The sequence below is a fragment of the Sphaerodactylus townsendi genome, linkage group LG07 (assembly GCF_021028975.2).
Source record: "Sphaerodactylus townsendi isolate TG3544 linkage group LG07, MPM_Stown_v2.3, whole genome shotgun sequence".
NCBI lineage: Eukaryota > Metazoa > Chordata > Lepidosauria > Squamata > Sphaerodactylidae > Sphaerodactylus > Sphaerodactylus townsendi.
In genome coordinates this window covers 110,854,561-110,874,751 of record NC_059431.1, presented here as the reverse complement: position 1 = coordinate 110,874,751, position 20,191 = coordinate 110,854,561, and the positions used below count along the sequence as shown (strand labels likewise).

The following is a 20,191-nucleotide window of genomic DNA, read 5'->3' as shown; positions in this document are numbered from 1 at the left end:
AGTTCCTGGTTTAAGGACAGTATCCTTCTTTTGATTTCTAGAAACAAAATTAAGTATTTGAAAGTATTAAGTATTTGACAGGCAGTCAATTAGAGGAGAAGTAGTTGTTTCTGTTGGCAGTAGACGATGGGACTTGCTATAATGAGTTTAAATTATGGACAGAAAATTATGGACAGAAATATACCAGCGAGAAATTAGGAACTTTTTTTTTACAGTAAGTGTTTTTTTACAGTATTTATTTATTTATTTAATTTAATATACCGCCCCATCCCCGAAGGGCTCTGGGTGGTGTACAACATAAAACCACATAAAATCATCGTAATCAAACTTCCATAATTATAATAAAAACAGCAGTTGTTATATCCTAAGATGGCACCCCACCTAAACCTAATCCTCCTAAAAGGAGGAGGGAGAGGTAGTGGGTCCTGATGATATTAAGGACCCATAAGTCCCAATAATGGGTCCCACTAATATTGGGGACCCCAAAACAGGGGGGGGGGGTAACAGAGAAATTATTAATGCCCTGCCCCCGGAATGCCAGGCCACGCCCCCGTTGTGCCCCGCCCAGCCCAATGGCGCTACGCCACTGTTTGAATCCCACCACCATGGGAACCTGTTACTAAAATTTTTGGATCCCACCACTGCTCTGCAGGCATACAAAAATGAACCCCTGAAGCCAGGCTAATTGTCCCACAATCTGATTGGCTGCACCTAAAGAAAAGAAAAAAAAAAGAAAAAGGGACCTCCTTTCAATGGCAGGGCAATAATGACTGTGTTGCTGTAGATCGGTCATACTCTCACTGAGCATCTATCAAAAGATAGGCCATTTTTGCCCTCCAGGCAGTAAGCAAGCTTACATCCTACTTGAACCCACCATTACGCCATGTAGGAACCCCATGATAGAAAAATAATAGCTGGTAACAGACAAATCCCTTAGCCTGCACCTCGCTGTTATCACTGCCATAATGCTGTAAAGTTTCTGGCAAATGTTTCAGGGTCCTTGAAGACACGTTGGTCCTTGAAGACCCATTGCACTTCAATGTTTTCCCTTAATAGTGCTGCTAGAGAAATTTCAATATTGGCAGATCCCATCACGTACAGCTTCAAATTATGTTGGTCTGCGAGCAGCTCCCCCGTTCCTGAGAGGCTTTCATAGGTAGCGAGGAAAAGTGAATCAAACCAACAAAAGCAATAGCGATGAATTCAGCCAAAGACCGATGTGAGTCATTTCAAAACAGCCCGCAATCCAGCGTGTAAACATTTGGCTGTTATCCTTTATCTCCCCCTGTTCCAGTCTGGATACCACCGATGAACAGTTTGCATGATTGATCCTGAACCCCCAAACGTCCAAAGCCCACAGTCAAACGTTTGGCATCCAGCACAATGTGTACAAATCCCAGCATCTCAGAACAAAATTAACTGCTGAAATACAACTGCAACATAAGGATAAACATTCCTAATTCAACCCAGCTATTATAGCCGCAGGAACCTCGAAAGCAGAGCTTGCCACACTGAGTCAATTACAACTCCGCTATATGTTTTATACGAATACTCAGAAAGAGAAATTGGCTTTTTGAATGTCAGTACAACAGGTTGGCCCATAATAATGTCTTGCTGCACATTCCTTTAAGGAATTCATGTACTGATTATTCATAAACATCCCGCACCCAAATAATCAAGCACTGAAGCACTGCATACACCAGTTGTTGTTCAAACTGTGTTCCAGGCAATTGTTTGGTTCCTCAAAAAGGGTCTGGAAAGGATTCTTCAGTAAAATAATCAGTAATGGTAGACAATCATTCCTTAAAGACAGCTTGCCCACCACTAACTGTCATTCCCTGTAGTCTATGGCCACAGAAAGCACCGCAATTCTAAATCGGCCTTCAGATCATGTGCAGAGCAATAGGGAGGCCCAACTCACCTGGCCAGTATTTCACCTGAACTAAAGGCTCAGCCAGATAAGATAGTAGTTCAGTTTGGGGTCGTCTGGGGTTGTCGTCTTTCAAAAGCACCACAATGCTCTGTCCTGAAGGGTACCTGATGGTGCCCCAGCTGGGTTGACGCCCAGGTGGGCTTCCCCAGGAGGAGGCTGGAAAATAGTGTATGAGACGTGGGGGAGACTGGAGCCCCTGTGGCACAGTGGTGAGAGACAGGACTTGCTGGGAACTGGGGGAGTAGACAAGGGTAGATACTATGGCAGTGGTGGCGAGCCTATGGCACTCCAGATGTTCATGGACTACAATTCCCATCAGCCCCTGCCAGCATGGGAATTGTAGTCCATGAACATCTGGAGTGCCAAAGGTTCGCCACCACTGTACTAGGGTGTTGTTTTCAAGCCTCTTCTATAGGATTGCCACCTATGGGTTGGAGATCTGGGGATACAGCCTAGGGAGGGTGGGGTTTGGAAAATGGAAGGACCTCAGCAGGGTGTCTGCCCTAAAAATAGTGTCTGCCCTAAAAATAGCGGCCATTTTCTCCAGAGGAACTGATCTCTGCGATCTGGAAAACAGTTGTGATTCTGGGATGTCTCCAGGCAGCACCTGGAGGTTGTCAACTATACTCCTCTGGGGGAAGTCTAAAAATGCTGATTCTCAATATGCTGCCCATGGGCATCATGGTACCTGCCAATGTATTTCCCAGCATCCATTTGCTTCCTTGTCAAAGCAGCAGCAGATCCCAGCTTTCATCTACCTCACTGGGAAATGGGAAGCTTCAGAAGAACCCAGGGGGCATTGCCTTCACATCTGCAGAAACAGCTGCCTTTGTTGTAGCAGGACACCAGGCTTGGAACTTCTCACATTTTATGACTGGAACAAACTACTAACTGGGGAAAGTCCATGTTTGGACTTACCAGTCTTCCTGATCCTCTGGTGGAAACCCCTCCCATTTGAATGAAGACAGCCAATAACAAGCCCTGTTTTGCAATGGCCTTGCTCACTTTTTGGAAAGCTTCGAAGGCCCTGAAGGATGTATTGGTGGGCACCACTGAGGAACCCAGCAATAGGGGACCAATAGTGCAGGGTTCCACAATAACTGGATGAAAAAGCCTTGCTGTCATCTATGAAGAAGAGGAGGAGGAGGAGGAGGAGTTTGAATTTATACCCCACCTTTCACTCCTGTAAGGAGACTCAAGGTGGCTTACAAGCTCCTTTCCCTTCTTCTCCCCACAACAGACACCTTGTGAGGTAGGTGGGGCTGAGAGAGTTCTGAAGAACCATGACTACCCCAAGGTCACCCAGCAGGAATGCAGGAGTGTGGAAACACATCTGGTTCACCAGACAATCCTCCGCCACTCAGGTGGAAGAGTGGGGAATCAAACCTGGTTCTCCAGATTAGAATCCGCCTGCTCTTAACCACTACACCACAGGGATCTGGCATGGTTCCTACCCCCCCTCTCTTGCTCTCTTTGGATCAGATTTCAGTAAGAGTGGACAGGCTGAGCCTTAGGTAGCATCTTCCAGGCTACGAATCTTTTGTCCTGAACAAATGTGAGGATAACTTTAAGCGGCAGGTCTCATTACTGCCATGGTAACCGGGCAAAGTGTGAAGGAGAGACAGAATTGGCAACAGCTGTCTGGTGCACTTCGGCTGGGTGATGTCCCCCGATGAGCCGTGCGTGTCTATCCTGGGAAACACCCCAGCTGCCCTGTAAAGCAGTTCTCAGCCGGTAACATGATTTGGCAATCCTCTATTCAAATTAAAGTAAAATTAGATTTGCAGCAGATCTCACCTAATAAAACAGCAATTCCTCCTTTTCTCTGAAAGGATGAACGTGCTCATGACTATAACTGCCTGTGTGCACACAGATATCCCTTTGTCTGCTAGTGCTCTGAGATTCCAGACTACCAATCCTAAACAGAGTCACACCCTTGAAGTCAATGGGCCTAGAAGGGTGTATCTCTGCCTAAAACAGCACTGTTGAAAATTCACAGAATAGCCTTGGGAACGGCCAGAGATGACAAACAAGAGACTGCATCCATAGATCACTGGATATTGCATCATAGCCATTCTGGATTCTCTTGTCCATATAGGAAAACCTAGGGGTGAATGATGGCTGCAGTGTAACAATTGTACAATATCCAGTGATGTGCAGATGAAGCTGTTTGCAATTCAAAATCCAGACAGGCACCATAAATGCCAAGATCTCTTTCTGTGGCTCAGAGCGCAGTCGTTCATTCTGGCTCATGAAAATACAAACACAAACATTCTCTCTGGATTTCACTGCCGCCCAAGTGAAATGGTGAGTTTATATGCTAGACCGCAGAAATGCAGCCATGTTATCTCCTGATAACACAGGAGTCAATATATGTCACCGGTAGACCTGCGCTGACAGTGATATAGAGCATTTGCTTAGCCAGTAATCAATTACTTAGACTTGAGTGTATTATGCCTAGTTTGAAAAACAAAACTAAAGTGGTCAACGGAATACAAAACATGAAGGAAACTAGTGGGTTCAGAGAAGAGAGAAGAGTTTGGATTTATATCCTCCCCTTTCTCTCCTGCAGGAGACTCAAAGGGGCTTACAATCTCCTTGCCCTTCCCCCCTCACAACAAACACCCTGTGAGGTAGGTGGGGCTGAGAGAGCTCCGAGAAGCTGTGACTAGCCCAAGGTCACCTAGCTGGCGTGTGTGGGAGTGTAGAGGCTAATCTGAATTCCCCAGATAAGCCTCCACAGCTCAGATGGCAGAGCTGGGAATCAAACCCGGTTCCTCCAGATTAGATACACGAGCTCTTAACCTCCTACGCCACTGCAACGCCAATCCCCATGCTGGCCTGTATTATCCTTCTCTCTTGCTTAGACTCTAGGTTTCTAAATCACCAAGTCTCAGAGGGGAATTCTCCACCTCACTCTCCTGCACAGAAAAAAACTAAGGGGCAGGAAGAAAAATTGACTCCACAGGGACACTCTAGGAATTTCCTCTAATCTCTGTGTTGTTTACCATAGTGATTAGAGGACATTCCTAAGCAGTTACCCAGAAGTGATGTCACATCATTCTCAAACTCCACCCTTCCCAGGAACCACCTGGCGAATCTCCTGGCCTTTGACTGGGCAGGGTTGGGAACCCCATCTGTCCTTTATCAATGGCTTTCCTCCACATCATGTTCCTGACATCTGAGTGGCTTCCTCCTGTCACTACTATTGCTGTTGTTTCCTTATTATCCCATAGATCAGGGGTAGGGAACCTTTAACACTCAAAGAGCCATTTGGACCCGTTTTCCACGAGAAAAGAAAACACTTGGAGCCACAAATAATTTTTGACATTTAAAATAAAGATAACACTATATATATAGGGGTTTTTTTACCTTTTACTCCGCTCATTCTGAGAAGCGCATGGATGCGCCCGCCCTGCTGCCTGCAGGACGGGCAAGGATGAAGCCGGCGGCTCGGCCTCGCCGGCCGCCGGGAAAGCGCCCGCCCCGCTCCAATGGGGCGGGTGAGAGGGGAAGCCCGCGGCGCGGCCCAGCCAACCGTGGGCAGTTGGTGCGCCTGCCCTGCTGCCTGCAGGGCGGGCAAGGATGGGGCCAGTGGCTCGGCTTGTGAAGCCACAGTGCAAGGGCAGAAGAGCCGCATGCGGCTCTCGAGCCGCAGGTTCCCTACCCCTGCCATAGATCCTATCTCCTTCTCCTTCCCACTCAACCCTCCCTCTCTCATCACCCCTGCTGATTTCTCTTTCCTTTCTACACTGAGCTATGTTTCTGTAAAAAATACTTCTATCCCAATTCCTGTCCTTAGACTCAGTGGCTGACCAAGGAACGACAAGAGGCCGACACATAAAAAACGATCTAACCGTCAACACAATAAAGACACACCCAGATCTGCCAAAACAACTCTCCACCAAACACCCTTTGAAATGAAACCTCCCTGCCTTATTTCAAGATGTCTTACAAACCGACACAATAAATATCAGTTAAAAACGAGACCGGTTTCCAGAGAGCGGCTGAATCTAAAATGATAGAATGCCTCACCCTGGAGACTCGCCAAAGTCAAAGTTTAAACATCTTCCTGAAACAGTATGATTTTTTTTTCAGTTAGTTTCCAATGCTCGGAAGAAAGGTGGGCAAAATTAGGTGACTTTTAACAATTATAATGATAATTATGATTTTTAATATTTGGTTCCCTCCTTTGAACAGCTGGGAAAAGCCAAGTGAAAAATCCACTCAATCTGGGTAAATAAATGGCATATATACGGTGCAAACAAAGCAATATTTCAGTTTTAAGAAATCTCTACCATTGGATTATTGTCCTTCCTCTGTCCCTTGCTAGAGGGGGCGAAACTTGAGTTATTAAATTCCTAGGAAATGGAAGGTGCTCCTTCGGGACATTTATTTAGCTTTCAACAACTCACAAAAGAGGCTGAAAAATGGCTCACAACACTGGTCTCCCCTCTTCCATTTCATCTCCACAACAAACACCTTGGAGGTAGGTTGGGTTAAGCAGAAGGGACTCGCCCATGGTCACTCAGAGAGCTTCCATGGCAAAATAAGGATTCGAACCTGAGTCTCCCAGCTTGTCATCTGATGCTGTAACCGCTACACCGTGCTGCTGAAGTCCAGCAGCATGTCTGTGCTATAATCCCTTAATGTGAGGAGGAAGCAGCAGAAACTTTTGTCTGGGGACCTCACGGTGATCTTTGGCTGCTCAGTTGCTCTGCGTTCCCCAGACACAATAAAAATACACCAAAAGGACTGAACACCACTCTTTTGGAACAAAAAAAGATATCAATTTACTTGGAAGAAATACTGGGTGCCTTTAGCTTCCAGTTAACCTTAGCAAATATTTGGACTCGTTCCCTATGAGGCTTGTTCGAGCCTGGATGCAGAGGTGCACGTAAACACACACTCATTAGTTTCTTACACTGTTATCCCACGCTTCCTCTGAGCAGTTTCTGAGGGTCTCCCAGGAAATCTCTCATATACAAGCTGACCAGCCTGACAACTGCCCTCGTTTGTAGCAATTCCCCCACCATCAAACCCCCACGCCGGGGTTCTGCAACTGTCTTTCAACAGAAGGGAGTCTGACAGAAGCATGTCTGAAGCACAAATGAGTACACTGGAGTCAATACAAGGCACATCTGGATGAGTAAGGGGTCTGCAAACGGCGGCTCTCCAGATGTTCATGGACTACAATTCCCATCAGCCCCTGCCAGCGTGGTTGCAGACCCCTGATCCAGACACACAAGGTGTGTGTGTGTGTGCACACTGATAATATCAGCTTATATACAATGCCTGCACATGCAAGAGCTGTATGAAGTTTGAATGTGCCAGGTTATATTTAGAGCCTCACACGTTCTTCTTCCTCCCGGTGTACATCAGTCTACGCACAGATTTATGCTCCAATTAACGAGTGTGTGTATGCATGCCCACACGTATGCGTACGTACGTATGTATATCTGCACCCCATACACCCAGGGAGAAACAAGTAACGTAGGGGTTAAAGACAACGGTAATAGAAGAGATTTTTTTTTTTAAAAAAAGCTCAGCAACAGTCTAGCTGCAAAGGCATCATTTAAGCAATCCAGCGAACACACCCAAATCCACAACCATCGCATTTCTTGGGCGTGTGATGAATAATGCATCGGTGGCAACGCATGTTTGTGACGGTGCCCCTCTTGATCTCTCTTCTACCCCGTCCTTTGCAGGAACAGGGCGCAGGTAGCGAGGACCACACGCAGAAAACAGATCCAGGGAGGAGACGGCGAGCTGGAAGAGACAGGCTGTGCCCGCGCGAGCTGTTTCATGTCTGAGCAGGTTCGTCTTTGCCTCCCACTCTGTGATCTGCATGCCTAATAAACCCACGGCTCCCGGTCGATTCATCCCCAGCCCTTACCTTGAAATGCTGCAGCTGAAGTATCTGCTCCTCGAGCTGCTGTCTCTTCCCTTCTATTTCTGTCTGCCGTTTCCTTTTTTCCTTGGCGAAGGAGAAAACAAAAAAGAGAGAGGGAGAGAAAGAAAGAAGAGAAATTGCCTGTCAGGAGGTACAGACTGGAAGGGTTTTTTTTCAAAAAAAATAAATACAGAGGAGGATCCACGAGGCAAGCCCTTCTGCGCAGATAAATTCATGCCAGTGTTTTCACCTGCTTCACTGTCTGAGGCTGGGCACCCGGCAGCCGAACAGAAATGACATGCCAGCTAAGGACTAGCTACTTGTTCAGCAAGGAAGAGAAGAACATTTTTTACCCCTCCTCTCTGAGACTCAGCTATGGGAAAAGCGGCGGAGAGAATGGTCCTCTGGGGAAACAGCAAGGACGATACCTAACAACCGAGTTAAAGGGACAATCGTCATTGTTTTAGCTCGTGTCTTTTATGAACTGCCAAAGCTGGTCTGTGCAATCGAGTGGCCAGAAAACAGAGGCAGTGGTAAGCTGGTTAGGGAAGTCATCCTCTGAGTGGAATTTGGGGATCCCCTAGAACAGGGGTCTGCAACCTGCAGCTCTCCAGATGTTCATGGACTACAATTCCCATCAGCCCCAACTGGCCATGCTGGCAGGGGCTGATGGGATTTGTAGTCCATGAACATCTGGAGAGCCACAGGTTACAGACCCCTGCCCTAGAACATAGGTGTCAAACTCGCGGCCCTCCAGATGTTATGGACTACAGTTCCCATCATCCCCTGCTAGCATAATGCTGGCAGGGGATGTTGGGAACTGTAGTCCATGAACATCTGGAGGGTCAAGGAAGTTTGACACCTATAGCCTCCTAGGAAGGAGTCAGGTGGTGAACCTTCTGGCATCTCCAGATAAGTTATGGACTGCTACCTTCCTACTGAGCCCCTGCCACCTTGGCCAATGGTGGCAGGTGCTGATGGGAATTGTAGTCCATAACATCTGGAGCTGCCAAAGGTTCGCCACTCACTGCCTCTAGGAACATAGGTGTCAAACTCGCTGCTCCTTTCAGGAGATGTTCATGGGATCACTCAATATTTTCCCAGCAGCTCCCTGCTAAAGCATGGCCAATGGGGCCTCCTGCTGGGCATGGGGCTGATGTGGAATCGAAGTCCATGAACAACACTTGGAGGCCCAGCCTGGTAGAAATGTTGGGGCGGGGTCACTACTATGCCCTAGAATTACAGCTCCTCTCCACACTACAGAGATAAGCTTTCCTGGAGAATATGGATGCTTTGGAGAATGGTCGTGATGACATGGTACCCTGCTGAGATCCCTGTTCTACTCAGGTTCCACCCACAAATCTCAGGGAGTTTTCTAACCTGGAGATCCCTTATACGACAGTGTAATGGTTAGTGTGTTGGAGCAGAATTTGGGAAACCCACATTCGAACTCCATTCTGCCCTGGAAGCTTACTACCAGCCACACACTCTCTCGGCCTAACCTACCTCTCAGGGTTGTTGTGAGAATAAAATGGAGACGTATGCTGCGTTTTAATGGGGTGGGGTTATTTTACTTACATAGAGCCAATTTAATTAATATTTATTGGATTTTAGTTTTGGTTTATGTGCTCTATTTTTGTTTTGTTGTTCAATAATTCTTTTGAGTCCTGGGAGGGCATAAGGTATAACCTAAGTTCAACTAATCAATCAATCAATCTCACCTAATCAACCACCAACACCAAATCACCTCAATCAATCAATCAATCAATCAATCAATCAATCAATAATGTAAATCGCTTTGGGCCCCCATACGGAGGAAAGGCAGACTATGAATGACGTAATTAAATAATGATTGATGCTACTTAGAATCACAGAGTCGGGAAAACCCCCCAGGGCCATCCAGTCCAACCCCCTGCCATGCAGGAACACACAATCAAAGCACTCCTGACATATGTTCATCCAGTCTCTGTTTAAAAACCTCCAAAAAAAGAGGAGATTCCACCACCTTCCAAGGCAGTGTCCGACAGCCCTGACGGTCAGAAAGTTCTTCCTAATGTTTAGGTGGAATCTCGTTTCCTGCACCTTGAATCCATTAATCCGTGTCCTAGCCTCTGAGGCAGCAGAAAACAAGCTTGCTCCCTCTTCGACATGACATCCCTTCAAATATTTAAACAGGTCTCCCCTTAACCTTTGCTTCTCCAGACTAAACATCCCCAGCTCCCTATGTCTCTCTTTGTAGGGCATGGATTCCAGACCTTTCACCATTTTGGTTGCCCTCCTCTGGACATGTTCCAGCTTGTCAAAATCATTCTTAAATTGTGATGCCCAGAACTGAACATAGTACTCTAGGTGAGGTCTGACCAATGCAGAGTAGAGTGGTACAATTAATTCCCTCAATCTAGACACTATGCTCTTATTGATGGATCCCAGAATTGCATTGGCTTTCTTGGCTGCCAATCACACTGCTGACTCATGTTCAGTTTGTGGTCTACTAGGACTCCCAGATCTCATTCGCATGTACTGTTGTCAAGGCAGGTGTCACACATCCTGTATTTGTGCTGTTGTCAAGCCAGGTGTCACACATCTTATATAGTTCATTTTTTCTGCGTAGTGCAGTATTTTACTTTTACCTCTATTGAAATTAATTTTGTTAATTTTGGCCCACCTCTCTAAAGTGTTCAGATCATTTTGAATCCTGCCCCTGTTAGCTACCCCTCCTAATCATCTGCAAATTTGATTTACAGGGCTCAGTTTCATTATCAAAGTCTTGGCTATTTGTTTGGATTCCTCTTTATTTATTTTTATTTTATTTATTTATTTTTGAGTTTTTTATACCACCCTACCCCCAAAGGGCTCTGGGTTGGTGAACAACATAATTAAAACAACATACAATTTAGTAATTTCCCCCCTTTTCCATTTCCTGTACATGTCCCTTTTATATCTTAGCTCACTTGAGAATTCTTTAGACACCTCCCATTTTTTCTCCTCATCGAAACTGTTTGAAAATGGCCCTTCGAGATCTCACGTTTAAGAAACTCCCATCCATCTTGTACTCCCTACTTTTTAAAACATCCTTAACCATGGGATCACACCCAGTAGTCTCTTAAGTTTACTGAAATCAGCTTTTTAAAAGTCTAGAACACGTGTCCACATACGCAGAGTACTCACGGGGACATGTGGCATCACATGTCCCCGGGCGCACGCCAGCTGGTCATGTGGGGCCCCCCAGAGAATCGCCCCCACACCCCTCCCCTAGGCCCTGCCCCACCAGGCTGCTCCTTTAACCAGCGGAGCCTCTGCCAGCAGAAGGAGCAGTGTGGCGGGGCTGCTGCCGGGCGCCCCTTGGTCTGGCCCCGCCAGGCTGCTTGATGCCGGCCCACAGCAGACTCCTGCCAGCTGAGGTAAGTGGGGTGTGGGGGATGGGAGCGGGGAGTGAGCAGCCACTGCAGGTGTTGCCATGGGTGCCATCCCCCCCCATGCCTTTGCCGACTAGACTTAGCATCCCCTTTCCATTGTATACTGAACTCCAGGAGAACATGGTCACTCCCACCTAAGGACCCTACTACTTCCACCCCATTAATCAGGTTATCATTGCTGGTTAGGAGCAGATCTAAAATAGCCGATCCCCTTGTTGCCTCGTCCACCTTCTAGACCAGTGATGGGCGGAGCAAGGGGAAACTGCACCTGGGGCACGCATACGCCCTGTACCCCCTCCACACCCCCACCCTGCCCTGGAATGCCCCCCAAATGGCCCCAAACACCCCACCCCCAGAAACACTCTTGCAACACCCTTGCCACACCCCCGCAGGGGTGCGTGCCCAGTACGTTGCATACCCCTCATCCCCTTGGCGCTATGCCACTGTCGAGTGCCCAAAATTTTACTTTATTTTTTATTTATTATTTCGATTTTTATACCGCCCTATCCCCGAGGGGCTCCGGGTGGTGTACCACAATTAATACAAATAAATTAGGGGCAAACCATACAAATAAAACAACAACAGCCCATAAAACTCCGACATAAAAACATACTGAATTTCATTAAAACAGCTGTAATTTCATAATAAAGGCACCTGGAGAATCCTTTCCTTTGGGGTGACAGTTCACGTGCCCACAAAGAGGGCTCTGGGTGCCACCTCTGGCACCCGTGCCATAGGTTTGCCACCACTGTTCTAGACCATGAAATTGTCTGCAAGGCAAGTGAGGAAATTGTTGGACCTGGTAGTCTTGGCGGAGTTTGACTCCCAACAAATATCTGGATAACTGAAATCTCCCATTGCTACTACTTCTCTTCTTTGTGAAAACTTGGTCATTTGCTCCAGGAAGGCATCATCTGACTCCTCAAACATATTTGATAAACAGTTTGTACTTGATAAACAGTTTATAAAGAACAATATGGAGGACAAAACAGACAGCCACTTTGGTGGGCCCTGTGATGGCAGAAAGGTGGGATATAAATTTTGCAAACAAGCGGAATATACTTTCAAAATCAGGGAAGGTGTTGCTGGCTTTCCTGCACTGCCACAATGCCCAGTGTGTTATTTATATATTAATACCCTCTCTGCTTTTCAACGAAAGGATTCCCATGTTCAGGAGAAAAGCCAGTGTGAACGGAGAGACCAGGCAGAGGGAATATGTTTGGAATCCCCATGAAGACTGAAGTGCTGTAATGATGATTAAATCCCACTTTCCAGTCACTGAAATATGTAGCAAAGGGATGGGTGGAAAAGCTCCAGGCCCAGTGCCAAGCCGTGGATCTAGTCCAGACCACGCTGGACCCATTTTCCAACCAAGCAACCCATACAAGCCTCTGGAACACAGCAGCGTCGTTGTGGGGAGTGCAGTGTGAGAAGCAGCCACCTGTCAGATCTTGTCGCTAATTGCGGCAGAGTATGCTCCCTCACAAGCAACTGAAGCCCGCTGCCCTTTCGGTACACACAGATAGAACCAGATTTCATCACCATACAGAAAAAGTGGACAGATAAGTGGTTAAGACGGGTGTATTCAGTGGTGGAATCCAAAAATTTTAGTAACAGGTTCCCATGGTGGTGGGATTCAAACTGTGGCGTAGCGCCAATGGGGCTGGGCGGAGCACGATGGGGGCGTGGCCGGGCATTCCGAGTGTGGGGCATTCCTGAGCAGGGCTGTGGCAAGGACGCAGTCGCTGCGCCGGTCCTTGGGAGGTAAAAGAATGCACACAGGCGCAGGCTGCCACGCACGCCAGTGCACCTCCTGCTAGACTGCTTCAAGTTCTGCACGCTACTGCTGAGAGGAGGGGCGTAACTAAGGCAAAAATCACGTGGCAAAATCCCCAATTAGTAACCCCCTCTCGGCACACACAAATAATTAGTAACCTACTCTCAGGAACCTGTGAGAACCTGCTGGATCCCACCTCTGGCTGTATTCCATTGTGGAGGACCAGGTTTGATTCTCCTCTCCTCCACCTGAAGCCTGCTGGGTGACTTCTGGTCAGTCACAGCTTTCTTATCTCACAAGGTGTAGGGAGGGAAAGAGAAGATAACAGTAAGCCACTTTGAAACTCCTTGAAGGTGGAGAAAAGCAGGGTATAAAGGCCAACTATTCTTTTTATTCTTCTAAATTCGGGGCAAGAGCCTGACAGGCCATGCAAGGCACTACCTTATCTTATATACAATTATGGATTAAAAAACACCCTCAAGGGGAACATTCTTCCTGTTTAGTGTGAAAAGCAGCTTCAGAGCTGAGGAAAACGGAGCATGCTCACTCTCACCTATTGTAGCCACTGGCCTTAAGTGTCCTAGTGGAGATGAAAAATACAGCTGCTCATAGCAGCTAAGAACCAAACCAGAGGTTACAGCATAGGCATCGTGAGAGGAGGGCTCGCAGGTGTGTTCGGCCACCCATCCCCTCCTCCCCAGGAGTGAGGAGCTGGAGGAACATTGTGCTGCCTGCTGCTGCCTCTTCCTCCTGTGCTCCCCCCCCCACCGTCTTCCCCTTGGAACTCCCCTGCCTTGACTCTGGTGCCCCAGTGAGATTCTAGCAGTGGGGGGAGGGAGGGAGGAGTGATTTTTAGTTCCCGGAGGATTGCCACACCCAGAACCTGCCACCCAAAATTGCCACCCCAGCAACCATGCAGGCTTTTGCAGGAGTATTCCGTGTGGCGGGGAGGGAACGTGAGTGCCTCTGCCCCCTCACCACAGCCACTGAAGATCTCTCTTTTCTTCCTCCTTTCCCTCACCCCACATTCTCTCACCCCACTCTCTTTCCCCCTTCTCTCCTCTCCCTTTCTCTCTCCAAATCTAAACTCTTAAGTCTGGCTTTTGTTTTAAAATAGGTTAGTACATTGCCAACAGTTTCCTTGAAAATATGACAAGATGAAAATCTATGCAGTGGCTCTAAAGCCGTGTTAGTTTCAATCACAGAAGAGACCTTCCTTCCTTCCTTCCTTCCTTCCTTCCTTCCTTCCTTCCTTCCTTCCTTCCTTCCTTCCTTCCTTCCTTCCTTCCTTCCTTCCTTCCTTCCTTCCTTCCTTCCTTCCTTCCTTCCTTCCTTCCTTCCTTCCTTCCTTCCTTCCTTCCTTCCTTCCTTCCTTGGCACCATATTCACAATAGTTTGCAAGTGGATTTTGCTCTTTTGCACAGTAAAATCCAGCTGCAAAGGGCATTGAAAGTGGATTGAAAATGCATTATTTTGCATGTGTGGAAGGGGTTTAACTCTCCAGTCAAATAAAACTCTGCAGATCCAAAGAGAGACTGGGTAGTGGTGGTGGTGGGGGAACATGCTGTTTCTCAGAGGTGCATTCAGGAAAAATGCAGCGTGGAGACAAAATCTGAATCCCCCTCCCCTCCACAGGAGCCCAGGTCTACCGCCCAGAGCCCAGGCCTACCGCCTGGAGCCTGTGCCAGCATCCAGGTCTACTGCCTGGAGCCCACGCTGGCATTCAGGTCTACTGCCCAGAGCTGGTGCCGGCGCCCAGGTCTACGTGTGCCTGTGGATATGGGTTACCCCATCTCCCTATAGGCAGTACGCCCCTGATGTTTCCCACTCACACTGTGTCTAGTAAGGAGAAGAACTGCCTATACATCCCATGCATTTTCTTGTCATCCGCAGATTTAGATCTTTTCGGAAAGTCAGAGAGACTGTCCTTTGCTCCCACCGTCTTGCTCCTGTGATTCTCACATAGGTTCCACAGACGCAATATCTGGCCACTTGAGTTTGAAATGCTTCCAACTACAATGCATTTCCCCTTCATCATCTCCTTGTATAACATGCAGATGAATCTGGGACTGGCTCCGTTCCCTGAACTCTGCTTTCATCCTCTTGGCAGACCTCTCATGATACTCATCTACTGTTCTATAAGGGAAACGGTGTGGAGGAGGTTTTGAAGGGAAACAGCCTTGCAGAGTCACTAAAGGAACTGCAAAACAGATAAGCTATGCTTCGGCAACACCTGATTACAAAGGAAAGCTTATTCTGGTAGTACCAGCCACATCCTGTCTATGCAGCCGGTGTAAGTGGAGAGAGTTTCTCACCTATGGATGGAAGCTGTGAGAATCTAGAGCAGCCCATAAAGTTTGCAATAGTTTGTTATTTTATGGCCATGCAGAACACAGGTCTCCTTCTAAGCAATCTCTATTCAGCCCTGCTGTTCAAAACAGGGGAAACACGCAGGTACAATATACAAGGACTTTTTTTCAGGGTCAAAAGGGGGAAAGCACAATCACCCTTTGTGTAGACATTTTATTTAAAAAATTTTTTTGAATAAGTTTATTAAAGTAGATAATTATATAACACAGAGTTTATTTATTTATTTATTTATTTATTTATTTTTATTTATTATATTTATATACCGCCCTCCCCCGAAGGGCTCAGGGCGGTGAACATGAATGTACGAATAGAGCACAAAATAAAATCAATAAATCTCACATCATTAAATAAATCATAATAAAATGGCTCTATAGTCTTGGAATCATTAAAACCCCATTAAAAGCAGCGTATTAGTATCAAATACAATAAATAATACAACAAGAGGCGACCTGCTAACGAATCCCCTAAAAGAGGGGAGGGACGGCAGGATCCACAGATGTTAATGGTGGGGGGGCATCAGCGGCCAACCTCCCCAAAGGCCTGGCAGAACAGCTCAGTCTGTTCGGGACATATGGGGCAAGACGGTCCCGCAGGTATGGAGGCCTCTGCCCAGCCACTATACATCATACAGTACACACACACACACACACACACACACACACACAAACACACACACAAACACACCTTATCTTGTCAAAAGAAAACAAAATTATAAAGAAAATGTACCGTGATTGGTATCTATAACATAATTAAAATCACTTCTCCCCCAATTGGAAGTTTGGTATCGTTTACTCGAAGAACTTCTCTTTCCAAAATTAGTAAATTATCACTCTTCAAACTTAAGTGGAAAATAATAGAATATGAATAATTAATTAAGTCTCATTTTGATACATTGTACTTCAAATTAAAATAATTTCCCAACGATATTTTATTGACTAAAGTTTTTACACCCCATTTTTTTTCTTGTGGCAGATCCTGCTATGGGTTTAATTATTTATTTTTTATCTACAGCATCTTTATAAAAATCAAAGTGGCTTGCGAACATGGTTGGTTGGTTCCACTCGAGCCAAACGTAGCAGTGGCGTAGGAGGTTAAGAGCTCGTGTATCTAATCTGGAGGAACCGGGTTTGATTCCCCGCTCTGCCGCCTGAGCTGTGGAGGCTTATCTGGGGAATTCAGATTAGTCTGTACACTCCCACACCCGCCAGCTGGGTGACCTTGGGCTAGTCACAGCTTCTTGGAGCTCTCTCAGCCCCACCTACCTCACAGGGTGTTTGTTGTGAGAGGGGAAGGGCAAGGAGATTGTAAGCCCCTTTGAGTCTCCTACAGGAGAGATAGGGGGGATATAAATCCAAACTCCTCCTCCTCCTCCTCCTCCTCCTCCTCCTCTTCTTCTTCTTCTTCTTCTTCTTTTTCAATTACCACCATTTGCACGTACAGCTATAATAAGGGATCCAGATGATGTCTCCAGCTAATTCTTTTCCTATTATGGCCTTTTTTTTTCCACCCAGAACTAATTTGTCATGACTTTTTTGCTTGTCTTCATGTGGAACAAAAGCACAGTCTACATAGTGGGCGGATGGTCTTTGTGCTGCTATTGCACCATCTTTTCAAGACGACGTATGTTTTGGTACATGTTGGGAAACAGTTCCGGCGGTCAACCCACAAACAACTTACAGCAGTTGCCTTTACAAAACAGAAACTGGTGCTATTAAATCGTTTTATTCATTTAGCTCTGTGTTCCTCATTTTTTCTTCCCAGCGGGGCCTCCAAACAGCGTGGAGAATCATTCTCCTTTTCTCCATTGTGGCTTCACAATAACCAGCGAGGAAGGATATTGTACAACAGTTCCAGATTTCTTCTGCAAAGTGGATTTGAACATAGGTCTCCCAGATCCTGAGCCATCCCTAACTGCTATGCACGCTGCGCTGAATTGGTGCCATTTTTATTTCTACCATTCAGCAATATTCCCATGCAACAGTCTTGTTGACTTAGCTCTCTTCCACCTCAATGGCCTCTCAATCCTCCCTCTGCCTGCAAAAGTCATTTTGCTGGCCATACTCCAGGTTTCATGATTGCCAAATACATAACTTTCTCAGTTATGACGTGGCTCCATAAATTGATTGAATATCAGGGGGCAGGTAACGAATACAGGTACTTGCTGATGACATAATTGCATTTAATAGCTTCCACGCAGAACAATATTCATCCAAAATGGTTGCATTCGGCTCAGTAGAGCCCCCTTGCTGTGCAAAAAAAGGAAAGCAAAAATCCAAATTTCCTGGCTACACGTACCTCATTTTTAAGGGCTTTTACTGTGCTAACATCTTAGCACTGAATGTGTAGCTCCTGGTTTACTTGCAGGCCAGTCCAACCAGTTTTCAAAATTTACATTCACAATGTAGCCTGTTTCTAAATTTCATTTATTTAACCCATTATAGCAAAAAGCAACATATTGGCTTAAAACTAGGGCTGGGCAGTTTGAAAAATGATTTTTTTCAATAATTTATATTTTAAATTGCCATAAGGGAACAATAAAAACAATAAAAACTTCAACAGTTATCATTTTAAATGTTTCAAGTGAGAATATTTTTTGAAGCTTGCTTAAGAAGCATTGCCCTACAATGTACTGGTTTTGCTGACAGCCACAAAGATGCAGGCATACAAGTATATGGATATTGACCATTATCTCTATATATAAAAATCTAAGCGTGTGTTTGTCCCTGATGGTCTCCCTCAGAAACTGCTGGATGGATCACCCCCAAATTTTCACAGGACGACCCTCCCCATTCTGGGCAGGTAATTGGACCTTCAAATCACCGAAAGTCCATACCTGACCCAGGTAAAACATCTTTTCCCTGGCACACCAGGCCATGAAGCTGGCTATGTTTAACTGTCACCCTTAGAATGTTCGTGCAGCATGTCTGTGGCCTGAGGGGTAGGTATGCCCTTACAATGTTCGCGTAGATGGCCAGAGATGAGTAGTGAAAACAGTAAATAGGTAATACGAGTGGAAGTGAATAGGTAATAGGAGTGGAAGTGAAACACATGCACACTTTGCCATGTGACACGAAGGTAACTTTCACTCTCTGTGTCTCACCCACTGCTACCACACAACACACATACTCTCATACACATCCAGCTCATCCTCACACACCTCACTCTGCCCTCCCTCACATCCAACCACCACTTACCCATTTCCTCACCCATATTCACCATAGCTCTCTTTTACTAAAAGTGAGCTGGAGTTTGCCTTTTTCTTCTAAGAAAATCCGCGGGGCGGGGGCAAACCAACACTACCAGCTCCGCTTCTTTTGCACGTAGCCATTTAAGAACCCAGGGAGCTGGCCTCGATCTGAGCGCTTCACCACCCTGCCTCTGCTGCCTGACTGGGATAGCCTGCTTGCCCCAGTTCTGCCTTACCCAAGCCAGGACTGTGCGTGTCAACCAGCCTCATGGACAGCGGGATTCACATTCTGGACAGTTCTGTTGTGGAATGGAAAGGGTTACCTTATACTAAAAAAACAAGACAGCACCATATAACGATGTGCATTGAAAAGGGAAAGAGGGATTCCATTTGATCACCCCAAAAGGCTATGCTGGGGATCATTGGACCCGCATGGACATCTGTGTGGGTTGCGGACTGTGATGAGAAGGACAATTGCCACAGCAACGCGTGGCTGGGCCCGCTAGTTATATACATAAACAAACCATCCTTTATTTCTTTGTTTTCTAAAACCGTAAAGTTACACAGCATTTTAACTTTCACGGATGGAAAGATAATTGTTGCCTACTTATTTATACTTTTAACAGGTTTATCCCACTTTTTAATTACAAAGTCTCTTATCAAGTCCTCAAAATTAATCTGGCATAACAAATCTGCTTCTATGCTAAGCCCAGACAAGGTCTGTCTTGTCGCTTTGTTATTGTGTTGGGATTTTTGATATGCTTCAGTTTAGAAAACGAATGCTCGGTTATGCAACTTGTGACCATCAGTGTTAAAAATATACACAAGCCAATCTCTACAGTTGGAAAACCACACTCCACATTGTCTTCTACAATTATTTTGTAAAAGTTCAGCCTGACTGAATATAGTTTTCACAGTTTTTTTCTGCATTGAACTTATGGGGAACATATGAGCAAAACTTCTGAAGCTCTGCAGATAACGCAGTGTTTAAGTCATCTGGGTAAGCATCAGTGGTGGGATTCGGCACCAGAGGCGTGCCACCCCATCAGCTGGTGGGATTCAGCCAGTTTGCTACTGGTTCAGTAGAACCAGTGTGAACCGGCTGGATCCCACCTCTGGTAAAGCATCCATTAGCTTTTGACAACACCTTTTCCTTTCAGTTCTGGCAGATGAGGAAGGTGCATCATTTGGGAGCTTAAATAAAGGCTGCCCCCTAGAATAAAGGAATAAAACGACCACACATTAAGTTATTTGGGACTCTTTAGTTTGGAGAGGAGGCGGCTGAGGGGGGATATGATTGAAGTCTACAAAATTATGCATGGGGTAGAAAATGTTGACAGAGAGACATTTTTCTCTCTTTCTCACAATACTAGAACCAGGGGGCATTCATTGAAAATGCTGGGGGGAAGAATTAGGACTAATAAAAGGAAACACTTCTTCACGCAACGTGTGACTGGTGTTTGGAATATGCTGCCACAGGAGGTGGTGATGGCCACTAACCTGGATAGCTTTAAAAGGGGCTTGGACAGATTTATGGAGGAGAAGTCGATTTATGGCTACCAATCTTGATCCTCTTTGATCTGAGATTGCGAATGCCTTAACAGACCAGGTGATC

At 46.2% G+C, this 20,191-nt stretch overlaps 2 protein-coding genes across 5 annotated transcripts in view; both read right to left on the bottom strand.

Annotated features, from left to right (window-relative positions):
• Positions 1 to 20,191, bottom strand: part of LOC125436749 (A-kinase anchor protein 2-like) — a 480,182-nt gene that overhangs the window by 277,331 nt on the left and 182,660 nt on the right. The gene's annotated exons all lie outside the window — the stretch shown is intronic.
• LOC125436751 (paralemmin-2-like) overlaps positions 1 to 20,191 on the bottom strand; it is a 161,947-nt gene that overhangs the window by 106,816 nt on the left and 34,940 nt on the right. For both annotated transcript variants that reach the window (XM_048504007.1, XM_048504009.1), the window contains exon 2: positions 7,830 to 7,910. In XM_048504007.1, the coding sequence (XP_048359964.1) occupies positions 7,830 to 7,910 (81 nt within the window). The remainder of the gene's footprint in view (positions 1 to 7,829; positions 7,911 to 20,191) is intronic.